General features: G+C 42.9%; 1 protein-coding gene across 3 annotated transcripts; it reads left to right on the top strand.

The window, feature by feature from the left end:
• The first annotated feature begins 1,607 nt into the window (after positions 1 to 1,607).
• On the top strand, positions 1,608 to 14,813 carry mideasa (mitotic deacetylase associated SANT domain protein a). 3 transcript variants are annotated; one of them, XM_082504430.1, is made up of 13 exons: positions 1,608 to 2,209; positions 2,636 to 4,365; positions 7,056 to 7,271; positions 9,096 to 9,438; positions 9,540 to 9,606; positions 9,691 to 9,833; positions 9,931 to 10,034; positions 10,145 to 10,220; positions 10,352 to 10,440; positions 10,924 to 11,067; positions 13,064 to 13,192; positions 13,352 to 13,518; positions 13,788 to 14,813. In XM_082504430.1, the coding sequence occupies exons 2-13, from the start codon at positions 2,860 to 2,862 to the stop codon at positions 14,068 to 14,070; spliced, it is 3,267 nt and encodes a 1,088-aa protein (XP_082360556.1). In that variant the 5' UTR covers positions 1,608 to 2,209; positions 2,636 to 2,859; the 3' UTR covers positions 14,071 to 14,813. The 3 variants fall into 3 exon arrangements, with proteins under 3 accessions (XP_082360556.1, XP_082360555.1, XP_082360554.1); XM_082504429.1 differs by having other exon boundaries at positions 1,608 to 2,220; XM_082504428.1 differs by having other exon boundaries at positions 1,608 to 2,224.
• The last annotated feature ends 1,170 nt before the right edge of the window (positions 14,814 to 15,983 follow it).

Below are 15,983 nucleotides of genomic sequence, written 5' to 3'. Positions count from 1 at the left end.
TGAATTTAGTTGATATTTGTATTATGTTTACGTCTTTGTGATTGCTGACTGTATGTGCATGCGATAATACAGGGCCCCACTAACAATGGGGATACAAAAACAAAGATAAAGAGCTGAACATGCAAAAGTTGACTATACATGTGTGCTACAAACAGAGGCATGTGTGTTTGAAACACATGCAAAATAAACACACATCTGTTTCATGAAATCATGACGTGTTCTCATTTATGTGTTTAAATGCAATGAGTATCAAAAACTAAGATAAATAAAGTGTGTTGCATGAGGTCAACAACTGATTATAAAAGTTGTCATCATTATTTGGAATTTCTAGCAGTGGCAGCCCCTCTAAAAAAAAAAAGAACTCTAAGTATACTTGACTTCTCGGATTTCTGACCTTAGCAAACATTTTATTGATGAGTTCTGTTTTACTTGTGAGTCTAAAGTCACGATGATGTCAATATTTAGAATAATGTTGCTATTAAATATAGAGAAGCAAGAAAACATTTACTGCAAGTCGGCTACTATATGAGCATGCAGTGGCTTTAGATTTTCAATCAGAGCCACCTGTCGCTCCTCAAGTTTGTTTTAACAAAAACAAGCAGGTGAAGAACAAAATGTTTGAGTCAAAGCCCCAGAGCCCCGTTCCACATAAACTATATGGGCAAAAGCACTGGGCCGCTTACACATTGCACCTCCAGAAGCTGCTCAGTTGTGGAAACCCCTGCCACAAAGCTCCTAGTGCACAGCTTTTGTCTTGATGCTAATGCCAGAGGAGGTTTGGGGCTCTGTATTTATATTTAATTTATTTTATTTAACCAACAGAGACACACTCTCAGTTCAGCCCCTGGCTTACCCAGTCTGTATGTCTAAGTATCCTTGGGCAAGAGACTGAACTCTCCCGATGCATCCCTTGTAATATGAGTGAGTCTGTGGGAATGTGAGGAAGAACTTAAGGCTTAAAGGGAAAAAAAAAAGACCCTGCATAAATGTGCACGCGACTGGGTGAACAATAATATTAAGTACAGTCCATTAAACAACCCATTTAAATAGAGAAGATGAAAACTATCTGTCATTGACTTTTCTTCCACCATTCTGATGCGCTGTTTATTCAGTAGGTCATGTTGACAATGTTTGCATGCCAAAATGTAGCTGAGCAGGTGTACCACCAAAGTGGCTGGTGGGTGTAGGTGGGTCTTCTGCATGTGAAAAATGAGGCACAAAATGGTTTGTGCATGCACCCCAGATAATCAGTGTGGTGCCTGCTCGTAAATAACACTGTGGACAGATGCAGATGACGGGAAATGTATTCGTCTCTGGCAGGAAACAGAGAAGCTGCTTAAAATAGGTTTCTTGTTAAAAACATAAACATGGATGAAATGATAAAAGTGAGTAGCTGGGCTTTAAATAACGCGTAATAAGCCCGCTTTAATGAATAAAACGATGAATAAATTCTAATAGAAGAGCTGGGGTTTGTTGAACCAGATGAATTATCCAAACGTAAACCCGGTTGGAGGCCTGATTTTAACCAACAACAAACTGCGTCCGTGTGACGAGCCTCCGATTTCCGGGGAAGCCGCCACTGAGAAACAAACGCACACGGATGCGGCGATGGGAGTGGCCAAACAATCGGATTGGATAACAGGATGTGACTTGAGCTGTTTTGGGGTGAGGCGGTGCGTTTGGAGGTGCACAACTTTCTGCGTGTTTTGCGCAGTTTCGCAGCCTTTTTTTCTTTTTCCGCGCACCTCGGACAAACCGAAACGGCGGCTTTAAACACTCGGAGCTTTCCTCTCAGCGAAAGCGCACTGATCTGAGGAAGTGCCCGAGCGGGCCGCTGCACGTTCAGCGTCTCGCGTGTGGGTTTACTTACGTTGCGTGCAGGAGAGGAGGAGGGGAGGAGGTGGAGGGGGGGGGGGAAAGTTGTGGACATGTTTTCCTGGAAGTGTACGGTTTTGCGGATACAGTGTGCAACATTGTAACTACGGCGTTACTGAGCCTGCCCCGGGCCCTGGCCGGACTTTGGAGCGTATTTCCGCGGGGCTGCTCGCTCGCCTGCTCGCCATATTGCGCGCTGTGAAACTCGAGGGAAAGTTGTCAAGAGTTATGACATTTGCTGCGCACGATCCCTTCATGGAGCTGCGCGCAGTTGATCGAAACCAAAGTGACTCCGTGGAGTTGGACACGGGCGACTCTTTGCACCATTGATAAGGTGATCACACGGTGTGTAAGTAATGCTTTTTAATCTGCTGGATTGCCTAAGAGCTCTTCGCTCCTCAGACGCTTCCTTATTGCTCTTTTTTTCTCCTCTCACACAAACATCACTGGCTATCGCTCGGGTGATTGCACGAGCCCCTTCGTTTCCTGTATTTCTTGTTGTGCCAAATGGCAGCTACACTGTAAGCGCCGCCGTGTTGAGGTCTGTCTGTCCCTTCGAAACTTGCAATGCCCTATTTGCGCGCACTCTTTCTCTCTGCTCAATCTGCGTGCAATCCTGTATATTTTCACTTTACTCTAACGGGGCTATCTGCTGGCGTAGGCCTCAATTTCCTCATTGCCAAAGACGACTGAGAGTCGAGTGAAAACTCTGTGTCTTCTAAGAAAACAAAAGTGTCTGACTTCTTCTTTCTATCGTAAGGTCTTGCACCCCCTAAAGAGGATGGACAGCGAGCCTCAGATTTGATTCTTGAAGGAGGACTGCGTGTTCTCCACCCTGTGCTTTCCTTTGGGATTTATATTTCCTCCCAGATACCTCTGTATACACAGTTAAAGAATTTCTTCACCACAAGCAGTGAAAGCGCACTACAGAGGCACCAACTTGCTTTTGCACGCTCACAGATCGGGACTGAAAGCTCTATTACTATGAGTCTTCCTGCTCAAGTAAATACTGACAAGAGTGGTAAGCACCGTGCTGCAGCCATGAAAGAGGCTGTGCAGCACCCAGGGGAGGTTTATTATGGTATGGGACCGCCAGCTTTAGAGTCAAGCCACAGTGACTCTGCCAGCAGCTCTGGTGTTTATAATCAAGAGAAAGGGCCCCAGAGTTTACCGCACTATCAACAGGGTGCTCCAGTAAAATGGATGCACCAGGACTCCTTACAGGCCCCTGGCTGGTCCCAGGAAGTTCCTGTGTCGACCTGGGGACAGAATTTTGGCCCCTACATGAGCGGAGTGAATGTCAGGAATCAGATGACGTTCCACAAGGGAGTCCACGAAGGTGTAGCTCTGCCGATGGGAGGGGAAAATCAGCTGTCCGGACCTGTGGAGGTTTATAGAGATGCCACACAGGCTCCGGCTCAAGGCAGGGGGATTGAGTGGGAACAGCATGCTGCAGCGGCGGCAATGCACCAGGCTCAGCTGCAAGCCTATCAACATGGCCACAAAGGCGTGGAGCTCCAAGGCCAGTCACATGTGCCACCTCATGGTTTGCAGGGGTCCATGCTGCAGCCCTTCCAGGCAACATTTAGACCCAGCAAGCAACAGTTCTCATCTGGCTATTACTCGGTTTTTCCAGCAAACAAGGCAATTCCGAACCTGCCCTACAGTGAGCAGCCCAAAACTCAGCAGCAGCTTCTACACCAGATGCAGCAGCAGCAGCAACAACAACAACAGCAACAAATTCATCATCACCATCATCACCAACAACAACAGCAGCAGCAGCAACAACAGTTGCATCAACAGCATCAGATTCAGTTGCAGCAGCAGCAGCAACAACAGCAACATTTGCAGCAACAGCAGCACCAAATCCAGCAACATCAAATCCAACAGCTGCAGCAACAAATGCAGCAACAGTATCAGCAGCAGCAGCAGCTCCAGGAGAGACAGCAACAAATCCAGCAAATGCAACAACAGCAGCAGCTACAGCAGCAAAATGTGTCACAGCAAGACACGACACAGCCACAGGTGCAACCAAAACAGCAGCAGACCCAAAACTTCGTCGCTTATCAGCCTGCCGAGCCACCTCCATCTGAAACTGGGTCCAAAGAAGATGTTCAGTCGACGGAGCCGCAGCAGGAAGCAGAGGCTCAAAGCTGTGACGCGTCAGCCGTTCCTGATCAATGCCCCGAAAAGGCCGGCGCAAATCCCACAGAGCCCGCAAACGCGGCTGCTCCTCGGCGCTCGCGTCGCCTTTCCAGGGAGGGGCAGTCGCCACTGGATCCCCCTTCCACAAACATCTGGTCTCAAGCCAAAGAGCCTCCACCGCCCCAAAACGGAGTAGCGGGTGCGCAGGTTGCGAAAGCAGGGGAAAGCCAAGTGACAACAGGAGGGGTCATCCGTAGGAGAAGGAGAGCATCCAAGGAGATCAACTTGGAAACCCTGGCACAGAAGGCGTCAGAGATGGAGTCCCTGCCTGCAAAAATTGTAAAGGTAAAAGAGAAATGGCTCATTACACTGCTGCTGTAGGGAATATATCAATCATTTATGAGAGTAATATGATTTTTAAAAAAAAAGAAAGAAATAAAATACTCTTAGGCTCAGGTTGCTTGAGAGGGAACGGGGCAGGCAGCTCATTTGTGCAAGTGAGAGCAGATTTTCTCATCTGGCAAAGTTGGCAAGCAGCTGTACAAAGAGGAAGGACTCTGTTTCTATGCAGAACTTCCCTATGGTTTACAAAATCCTTTTCTTGGGCTTGTTTACTCGACTCGTGCAGCTGTTGAGCCTCAGCCATTGCGGGCTGTTTTAACAAGTTGCACATCGATACTGCAGACAACGTATCTGGTGAAACCTGAATGTCTGCCGTTCACTGAAGATTCGCCTTTTTGATCTGCTCTCCTCATTTTACTGCTGTATGAAAGATGATACGCTCTGTCGTTTTATTCAGGATATATAATATTTACTTTAATCGTGGCACACCCACTGGGGCCTGCTTCTTTAAGGTTTCTTTAGCAGTTTTTATTTTGTTGTTGTTTTTTTTACATAAACACAAGTCGCAGAAATGAGTAAAACTCAGTCTGAGTCCATTTTAACGCAAGCAAACGGACAGGTAGTCCTCTTCCCTCAGGGGGTTACGAAGCTTATCGAAGGCTTTCTTGCACCGCGCGCACGTTGGAGCAGCTGCATGTCTGCACACCTCCACATTCCTCAGGCCTTTTCCCAGTCATTCAGCAGAGCTAGGGAGGGGCAGCACTGTCAACCTGTATAGCTACACTCCTTTTCTCCCCACTACACGCCAAACAGGTTTAAGGTGGCGATTCACAACCCAGAGCTGTTTCGTTGTGGTTAGTTAAACTGCACTTTGTTTTCTAGGTCAGGAGACGAGACGAGTGTCTTTACTTTTGTTCTTAACTTTTACTAATTATAAATCACAAAACTGATTCATGCTTTAACCCCCACCACTAGAAGCCAGGATTACTCATTTTGCTAGTTTTTCTTTGAGTTAGAATGAGCAGAAATACCAGGCAGGCATGTGGACGTCTCCGAAAGCCTGCCAAAGTATGTGCTTGTAAAGCCCTATGATGAAATTTTATATATTTCTATTTTTATTTTACAGGTGGAATGCACATGTTTTGAAAGAGACTTTAATTTTTCTGCTCTGTGGTGTTTATTTTAAATTTTCATTTTTAATTGATCTCTTAATTATGGCGTTTCAAGCTGATATGTGGTTTATTGGTTGAGGAATTAATTTTGAGGAAAATAATAAGTTACTACTTTATCATTTAGGTGCTTTTAAATCTTAAAAGTAAACTCATCTGCCACTTTATTGGGTACATGTTCCCCTCTATTCTTTAATCCTCTGTGGCATTGATTAAATGAGTTGTCTCAGAGAAATTTGTCCAGATTGACGTGATAGTATCATGTTTTTGTTGTCATTGCTACTTTTTATTCGAATAATATATTTTTGAACTTTATTTGCATTTTTTTTTGTGCTTTCTATGTTCACTGGACACTTTATTAGGTACAACTAGATCTGCTAGTGTATGCATAACTAAAGCAAGGTGCTGGAAACATTCCTCAGAGATTTTGATGCATATTGATGTCATGACATAACACTGCAGATTTATCAGCTGCACGTCCATTGCATGAATCTCCAGTTCTGCCACATCCCAAAAGTGCTCAGCCAGATTGAGATCTGGTGGCTGCGAAGGCCACTGAGCTCACTGGGATGTTCAAGAACAGTTTGAGAGGATGGTGCGCTATCCTGTTGTTTACACTAAATTCTGACCTACCACCTGGATGTCGGTGCAGAAACTGAGACTCAACAGACCGGGTAACATTTTTCATCTGTTGTGAAACTGTTGAGCCTGTTTGAGTTGTTGCCTCCGTTTCCTGTCTTAGCTGCCAGGAGTGGCACCCAGTGTGGTCTTCTGCTGCTGTAGCTCATGTTGTGAGTTAAGAGATGCTCTTCTGCGTACCTTGATTGTTATTATTGAAGATACTGTTGCCTATTTAACAGCTCAAAGTAGTCTGGGCATTCTCCCCTGATCTTTGGCATCAACGAGGCAATTTTCCCAGAGAACTGCTGCTCGCAGGATATTTTCTCTTTTTCTGATCATTCTCTGTAAACCCTAGAGATGCTTGTGTGGGAAAATCCCAGTAGATCAGCAGTTTCTGAAATACTCAGACAAGCTCATCTGGCACCAACAATGCCACATTTAAAGTCACTTAAATCGCATTTCTTCCAAGTGGTTGATTTGCACTTCAGCGGATCATCTTAACCGTGTCTATTTGCACCGGGTTGCTGCCATGTGATTAACTGATTGGATATTTGTACTGATGAGCAGTTAAAGCAGCTGTACCTAATAAAGTGGCTGGTGAATGTAAGAAATGTATGTCTGTTGTATCTTGGGGACTTTTTAGTGATTCAAATGTTACAAAAAACAACGAAAGAATAGATATTTCTGTTCAGAAACAGTAATTCTGATTCTTTCTTTCTTTTTTTTTTTCTTTTCTTTTTTTTTTTTTAAATTGGAGCCGAATGCAAAAAAAGCTCATGTGACCACTTGGACTTCTTCCTCTTTTTATATCTCAATCCCTTTTCCTTTATTTTCCTGCTACTTCCTCAACTCTCTTCTGCCTTTTCTAATCTTCCTGCCTCTTTCCTTATTGTGCCTCAACAGGAAGACGGTGCTTCAAGCAGGCAAGCCACAATGGTGCCCCTGGTCATCCCAGTATCTGTGCCAGTCCACAGAGGTCAAACAGATCCTCAGGGTGGCTGGGCTCAGGGGCGGCCCGGTCAGGGCGAGCGGCCTGCTGCACCATCCGATCGCAAACCTTCTGTCATTGTGGCTCGCCGGCGATCGCTGAGAAGCACCATGACTGAGAGTTTTGCTCAGGTTAGTTCCCTAAGGACGAGAGATTTGAATTGTTTTCCTTTCAGTCACTTTAAAGGGACTTTTTTCTTTTTTTGCATACCACGATGAAACATTTACAGCCGTCGTGTTTGTAGATGTTTATTCAGGCTTAGACCACATTGCATAACTACCTTGATACCCCCCTTTAAAATGCAAGTTTGAGCAGTATTGTTAGCAAAGACAATGTCATCCCACCCAGTTACACAAACAACCTCAAAGTTCAACTTCTCATGGGTCGGCTCAGACCTCGCAGTGGTTAAACATTGAGACTTTGAGTCTTTCAGACATCTGCTGAGGAGTAACAGAGATGTGCAACTGAAACTTGGACCAACCCACAATTTATGGACTGAATTAGATGATGTGACTCATTAATTCCAAAATCCTGAACCACATGAACATCATTACAGACTGTAGGTTCACAGTGAAGTCAGATTCAGGAAGTACACTCATCACTGGGCCAGATGATTAAATCTATTTTATGTGTGTAATGCAAAAAAATCAATGTAGGGAGAAGACAAACTCCGAATTGAGCTTAGATATTTTTATCTGGTCGAGTAGGTTTGGTGAAGAGAGGTCTGCTTATTCTTACTGTAAAGCGACACCATGACCCGTTTAGGGCTAAACGTGCCAAAAATACATTTGCAAAATTCAGCTTCAGTGTCTTTTTCAGAATGACTTTATTCATACATTTTCATAACCACATAACCCAGACAGGTCATGAATCTGTCACAGGGCTTGTACAAAAAAAAATGGGTGATCATTCACACACTCAGTTTAGAATCGCAAATTAAGCTAGCATGCATGTCGTTGCATGTGGTTGTGACAGTGGGGTGAGAAGTAAACATTAATGATAGTATTAGGTAGGAGTATTAGTGCAACAACATAAATGTCATTGTTCATTTTGAGAAAACAGTCAAAATACAGAGATTAAAGTTGGCGTTTCAATTACTCATCTATACCCGGCATTTTGTAGAGAGTATAGCAGCCGTGGGAGTTGTTTGACTTCAAACTACAACTTTAATCTCCAAATTTAAAATGAAATGAACAACAATGTACTTTTCCTTAATGTGGTCCTAGTACTTCTTCAGAGGGGATTTTAGCTTGTGCCAGCTCTGATTCTGTTTCTCCGTTTACTGGAGAAACTGGGCGCTGGGATTTCTGGAGTTGCAGCTGAGTTTTATTTATTTTTTGCAAAGTCATAAAATTAAGGCAAGTCCCAGCTGAATGCACAGGCAATTCCTCCAAAGCTGGGCGTTTGACACCAACAGAGAAATGGCACTACAGGCCTGAGAAAATGTTCAGTTGTTCTGTGTGGGACTGTTCCTTTAATTTCCAACAAGGTCCTCAAATGTTGGACATAGAGGTACAAAACTTTATCACATAAGTCTCAAAACACTAGCATAATTTGAATATCAGAAACGGTTTAGTCCAAAAGGATGTTTTAATACAGTTAACGATCTGGACCTGAGATTTAATAATAAATCGGTGAACTTTAAAAACGCCTTTCTAACCTGACTTGTTGTGTAAAATCCATTTACACCCCAGCTGATGAGGCGTTGTCGTCTGTGTGTGGCTTTTCCCTTCTCACAGAGAAACTTAGATTGCGTCACGATAAACCACGTGAGAATGTTCAGTCAGCTTTATGGCCGGTTGTGTCTGATCCAGGAGCAATAAAGGTTAATACAGGAGGAAGGTGGAGGATAGCAGGGAGAATTTATTCCTTGAATTTGATCAGTCAGGCGTGAAACCTGCTCATGATTGTTATAAAAAATATAGGTTTGTGTTAACTCTGCTTCTTCCATCCAGGATGAGGAAAGCGATACAGGACTTGATGAGGACGGAAAAGCTAAACTGAAGCGCAGGCCACGTCCCGAACCTCTCATCATCCCTCCCCCCAAACCATCCACCTTCATCGCACCATCCGTCTACTCCAGCATCACTTCCTTTCAGAGCAACCTCCGTTCTCCGGTGCGCCTGATGGACAACCCTCTTACCTTTCCCCCATACACGCCACCACCCATCCTGTCTCCTGTGCGGGAGGGCTCCGGACTCTACTTCTCCACCTTCCTCACTAACATAGCTGTAACCAACCAAATCCTGCCGCCCCCGCCTACGCCCAAGTCTGCAGCTCGGAGCCTTCTGCGTTCCAGTGAGTCTCGTTTGCTTCAGTTCTTTTGCAGTGATATATGTGAGTTACTTGTTTGAATAAATTACTTAACAAGCAAGAGCTTTTTCATTCGCCTCTTCCAGCGAGTTCAGACGTTACGCCGCCTAGCTTCACCTTGAACGCCGAGGCTACACCTGTGAGCCTCGAACCGTGAGTAGCACTTAAACATCCAAACAACCTACTATTGTTTCTAACTGACGGCTTCATAACTCAGCCCTCTGTGTTGGCATTCAGACGGATCAACATTGGGCAAAAGTACCAGGCAGAAATTCCTGATTTGCAAGATGAAGCTTCTTCCCAGTCCGCCCAGCACAAAGCGGACTTGGTTTGGGTTCCTATTGATGACGCCGCCTTCAAACATGGTGACAAAGAGACCAGTAAGTGTCCATCATAACATGTGACCTACCGACCTCGCTTTTTATTCATACTTTGAGCTTTTTGTCACCATCGACACTCCTCACGTTCTCTTTGTAGTGGAGGATTTGATGAACATGGCATGTTCGAGCGTTTTGAGAGGAGGAGGAACCAATCAGGAGCTGGCTTTGCACTGTTTTCATGAATGTGGAGGAGATTTCCTTGTGAGTAAAGTGACGTACAGATATTACATTATTTACACTACTACTTGTAAGTGTTTCATAGCTTTCAAATGAGGGACATGCCTTTGCTCACGGTGATGCCAACTTTTAAGGAAACACTGGGACGTTTGATGCATCAGGATCCAATTTTCCCCAAAGGCCATCAATTGATAGGTTATCACTACTCAGGTAACAACAACAAAAAGAAGCTTTTTATGCTAATTGCTTCAATCAGCTGTCACGTGCTTTCTCTTTGCCTTTCTCTGCAATTTATGCTCTTGCTCACTCGCCTATTTTTACTGCATTTGTTTTCCCCTCAGGCTCTGACAGCTGGACAGCAGAGGAGAAGCGGTTTTTCAATAAGGGGATCTCTGCCTACAGGAAGGACTTCTTTCTGGTGCAGAAACTGGTATGTTCGTTAATTTGACCCTGCAGCAAGAACAACTGTGAATCAGTGGGGGGGAAGAAAGCAACCAAACAAACAGTTGCATACGATTAAATGCACTCTGTGTAGCGTCAATAAATCCTTTGTGCACTCCTCGAGGCATTCACGTAATTGCTTTAATCAAACAAGACAATAATAGTTAAGACGTTCGGTCTTTGCTGCATGATGCCAGATTTAGATGTAATGGAAAATGAGTAAACAGGAAGAGGACGCTCACCTCTCAACACAAAGACGAGCTGCATCTTTAAAAAGGTTCAAAAAGTCATTCAGACTGAAAAATTCACATCCTCTTTGCGACAGGAAATGACTATTTTTATAGGAAATGTGGGCTTTAAAAAAAAAAGCGGTAAAATAAGCTGAGACAGAGTGACTTCTCAAGGATTATCTTACGTATTCTTATTATTCAATAAAGCTTTACATGTGCACGCTTCTCTGACTGTTTTAAAGGTGCGGACTAAGACCGTGGCTCAGTGTGTGGAGTTCTACTACACATACAAGAAGCAGGTGAAAGTTGGTCGCAATGGGATTTTAATGTTCGGCCCTCCTGATTCACCTGTGGAAAAACACGCAGAGGCAGTCGTGGACGTCAAGGTAAGCGCGGTTAAATCTGACCTTTATTTTAAAGAGTCAATATGCAGTCATGGTAATAAAAAGCACATCCTGAATTCTAAGGTGAAGTAATCTGGTCCTTTAATTTGTTGTTTATCAAACAAAAGTTAAACCAAAATGCAGAAGCACTGTGTGAAAAATTACAGCCTCAAGAGGCTACGTGGCAGCCAGGTGCTGCTAATCAAATGCATTTGATTGATTTTGTTAACCTTTATTGAGATAGGGCAGTGGAGAGGAATCGGGAAAGCTGGGTAAGAGAGCAGGAGGAAGACGTGCAATAAATGACTTCAGTGTGGCTTGAAACCAAGGCCTCTTCAACAGCCTCATGGCCATAATTAATAGCGCCACATCTGCTGAAACTCCTCTCATACAAACACACATTAGAGCACAAGCGCCTGATACCAACTGTCAGGCACGTTGGTGGAGGAGTGAGGATTTGGGCTTGGTTTTGCAGTCAAAGTCAACCATGTGAGGCCACTTGTCCAACAGCTTAAGCTTAGAGTTATAAAACAGGAGAACGACCCCAAACCCAGCAGTAAATCTGCAACATCATTTCTGGGTGTTATAATTGTCCAATTAAAAACCCGACGTCAACCTGACTGAAATGTTTTTGCAGGAGCTTGGAGAGCTGTGCATAAACAAATGCCTGCAAACTTTAGTGAACTGAAGCAACACTGTAAAGAAGGGTGGGACAAAATTCCTCCACAATGATGTGAGAGACTGATTAAGTCACAGAAAACAGTTACTTCACATTAGTGCTTCTAAAGGTGGTTAAATAAGCTCTTGAATTATGGGATGCACTCAGCTTTTCAAACACTGCTTCTTAATTTTTGGCAAAATTGTTGTTAAATAAATAATAACACTTTGTAATATGTTGTATTGTTGCTCACCTGAGGTTGTATTTACCTAGCATTAAGTACACCAGGTGTGCTTTAGATTATGTGCTTGTACATAAAACCTTTGAATTGATTGGTGTACTGTTTACCATGACCGTATATGTAGTATTTGCAATGTCTCATGTGCGTTTCATTGTGCATGGTTGAATGTGTCTTCCATGTTATATTTATCTGTTTGAATATATTTAGGATTAATTAAAAGTCGTCAACATTTTTCAACTAATCAAATGGAACTTGAGTGTTTTTAAGAAGGGGTTTCATTGTGTGTGAATACAGATGTCTGCACATGGAGAAATATGCTTTGTGCCACGTCTTTTTGCTGCTATGTTATTTTAAATACACGGCAGCAAAAAGAAACAGACACCCTTCAGCCAGTGGCTTTCTTCAGCATTTCTGATACATGTATTTGTGTGACCCTAAATAAAGCAACCCCTGGACCTATTCTCTGGTTGACAGCAGTTATTTACAAAAGTACCAAAATAAGGATGTGCTCTGGCCACGCAAAATGTTAAGACCACTGGAATCAAGAACGATGAGTTGGTGGTTGTGAGAAAAGAAGGGTTGCACATTAGCTGGTCTAAAAATGTATTACTCTATATAAAGATGTCTAGATCCAATTTTTAATCTAATCCTATCCTTCCCCGTATATAGAGCCTGTTAGTTTGAAACAAGATACCCACTTTACTTCTGATTGGCTGCCCCTCATCTGGGTTCCTTGAATAGAGTAATACATTTTGTGTATCCACTGTTAATGTGCTTTCTTTTTTTTTTAGGAAGGGGGGGGGGGGGGGGGTCTGGCAACTAAGAAAGCATTTTGAGGAAATCTTGAGAAAGCTGAGTCAAGTGTACCAGGGAGTGGAGGCTGCAAAACTCTCAACAGCTGCGACTTTATTAAGGAAAACCTCTGTTTTTGTTTGTTTGGGTTTTTTTTGGGGGGGGGGGACAATTAAGAAGAAAGACTAGGGTAAAAAAATAAATAACGGGTCCCCTTTAATGAAGAAACAAGGATCTTATTGTCTTGAAGTAATGTTTAAGATTCTGGGTCATAGTCTGCCTAATTTCCCTGGTGGGATTCCTTACAGAGTTCACAGCAGCCGAAGATGACTCAAGGTGAAGCGGATGAGGATGACAAGAAGAATATGTCTTTAGAGCAAATCAATGAGAGAAAACAGCAGGCGAGGGTCGCTCAGTCACTACAGGTTCATGACTATGTAAGTTTCATTTCATAGTTCTTTGATACACATCCTTATCAGTTAATATATTTAAAATAAGGAAAAAACAATATATTTATTTATTTGAAAAAATCTAAATTTTATGAACCATTGGTCTCAACTGTGCTAAAACGCAACCTTCTGTTTCTGCCTCTTCAGGCAGGAACAGTGCTGGTGCTCAAAGAGCCAGATACTGTTCATAAAGAGGCTCATCAGTCTCCAGCACTTCCCAGATCTCGGGCCGAGCCTGCTGCAAAGAAGCCCCGGGTGCCACTGAAGCCCTCGCAGGAACCTGAGCAGATTTTTCCTTGCAAGAAATGCAACAGGTACGACAAAAGCCATCACAGAGATTGGCGTTAATTCCTGACCTGTTAGCATTGTGTTATGAATGTTTGCTCATTCATTATAAGAGTCCAAATAATGCTGGTGATTTTTGGTTCATCTCAGTGTGCTGATCTCTGTGGGGCACAGTGTGTTTAGAAGTTTCTGTGAATTCCGTGATATATTTATTTATTTATTTATTTTTTCAATAGCGCCGCTTTATTCCAAACAGTTGCTATCAAGCATAACGCTGCACCCTTTTCCTCCCTTACAGAGTGTTTTATAAAGTGAAGAGTCGAAGCGCTCACATGAAGAGTCATGCCGAGCAGGAGAAGAAGGCTGCAGCGCTGCGTCAGAAGGAGGAGGAGGAGCAGGCAGCAGCTCAAGCTCGAGCCAGGAAGGCGGCGGCGGCGGCAGCAGCAGCAGCGGCGGCAGCTGTGTCTGCTGCAGAGACCCAGCGGGGAGGTAATGGGAATGGAGCGTCAGAGCAGGCTGAGGCCAGCAGCCAAGAGGACTCATCAGAGGGGGAGGATGACGACGATGAAGACTGGCAGTGAGACCGATATAAAGACGAACATTAATGGGATGGATTGACGTGTAAATAGAGGGGAGATGGTGAACAAATCAGGGAGGGAGGTGTTTAAAAACATGTGCTCCCCTATGAGGAGCAGAATAAGCACAAGATGCTTTTAAAGTCTTCCTGTTGATCTTTTCACTTGTTTCCTGACCTGAACTGTTTGTCTTTGACTGTAATTCAGATTCACACCGTCAGCGTGTAAGCCACACTCCACATTTTCACATTTGTACCTTTGAAATAATCAGTTTGTTTTTTTTGTTGGTTTTTTTTTTTTTTTTTGTGTGTGTAAAATGTCCGTGTGCTATGCTTCTGCTTTTGCTAATAGGGCCTTTTTAAATCTTATTTAATTGAACATATGTTAAGATCTTCAATGGTTGTTTGATGAATCAGGATATCTTTCTAGCAATAAAATGAGATCAAGGCAATCATTACTTTATAGTTGCTTCCCTTTAAAGACAGAAGCCATTCTGTTTCAAATACTTCTTACAGGAAAAAAAACAGCGCTGAATTTAGCAGATTTCTATCAGATTTTTAGGTGGGTTGTACACTTATTTTTAAACTAAGGGACCTTTGAAATGAATATGTACAAAAAATATATATATGAGACTGTCATATATTTATGATACTGCGTTTTTTTTTTCTTCAGTGATTTTGATAATATAAAAAGTAATCATGTCGGCTGTAATGTGACTGGTGAATTGAGAAATGTATTAAAGAAATATATTCTTCTGAGGAGTGGATGGGGTTTTTTGTTTAACCAGCAGATGGCGGCAGAGGTTCAGTGTGATCTGAGAATTTCCCTTCATGGCTGCCTGTAGGTGAATGGAAATATTGCTGTTGTCTGATTGGCCTAAGATAAACGTGGCTTAAATTCTATGTAGACCAAGTCAAGATTTATGTCATTTTATATTCCTAAATCATAACATCCTTATACATCTAGTGGGCAAAGAGAGATTTACTTCTAATGCTGTGCTCATAGGTCTTATATGCCAGACAGGCTCCAAAGGCCTATAATTTTAAGATTAAGGGCTGGAAAGCCAACTTGTCTTGAGACGCTAGGGAGTGGTGAAATTTTGCATTGATCTTTGGTGGCATAATTCAGCCATTTAGGAGTGTGAGCCATAAAGGGAAATGATGCTCTCGGGAGATGAGATGCGAGGGATATTGCGCTGAGATTATTGAAGACAAAGTGGCTCTGTTTCTGTCTCCAGCCCATCAGTGACTGAGTGGCCTTCATTTACTTTCCTCCTGCTGCAAAAATCTAGCAGCAGACATTGCTTTAAACACATAATCTGACTTTGGATGAGTGTAAGAAAAAAAAAATCCACATTTGTTTCATGTGATCCTTTGATTTAAAGTGGACCTACTATGATTTTCTTTACATGCCAAAAGCTCAGGCTACAGACTGCCTGAAACACTTGGTTTTACACATTTTTTTGCACGCTCTAGAAGTTTTAAATGAGAAGAGCTTTTTTATTTATTTATTTTTGTTTCTTTAACGGGAAAAATATATACTCATAACTATGTCCTGTCTTCTTCCCCTCACCTGGTCGCAACAGACGGCAGCCCTCCCTGAGCCTGGTTCTGCTAAAGGTTTCTTCCTGCTAAAAGGCAGTTTTTCTTTCCCACTGTCTCCAAAATGCTTGCTCATAGGGATTATCTGATTGTTGTTGTTTGGTTTTGGGTTTTTTTCTGTTTTCCTTCTATGGGTCTTTACATTACAGTACAAAGACAATTAAAGCAACTAACTGTTGGTGTGATTTGGAACTATATAAATAAAACTGAATTTAATTTAAAAAATTGAATTGAATTGAATAAATAGAAATTGAGTAGTGTGTCTGGTCAGATAAAAACTAGCCAGCTAAATAATAACAGGAGCTAGTTTTAAGCTAA

This window comes from Aulonocara stuartgranti, assembly GCF_965226115.1.
Source record: "Aulonocara stuartgranti genome assembly, chromosome: 15".
Taxonomy (NCBI): domain Eukaryota; kingdom Metazoa; phylum Chordata; class Actinopteri; order Cichliformes; family Cichlidae; genus Aulonocara; species Aulonocara stuartgranti.
This window is presented reverse-complemented; position numbering and strand designations above follow the sequence as displayed.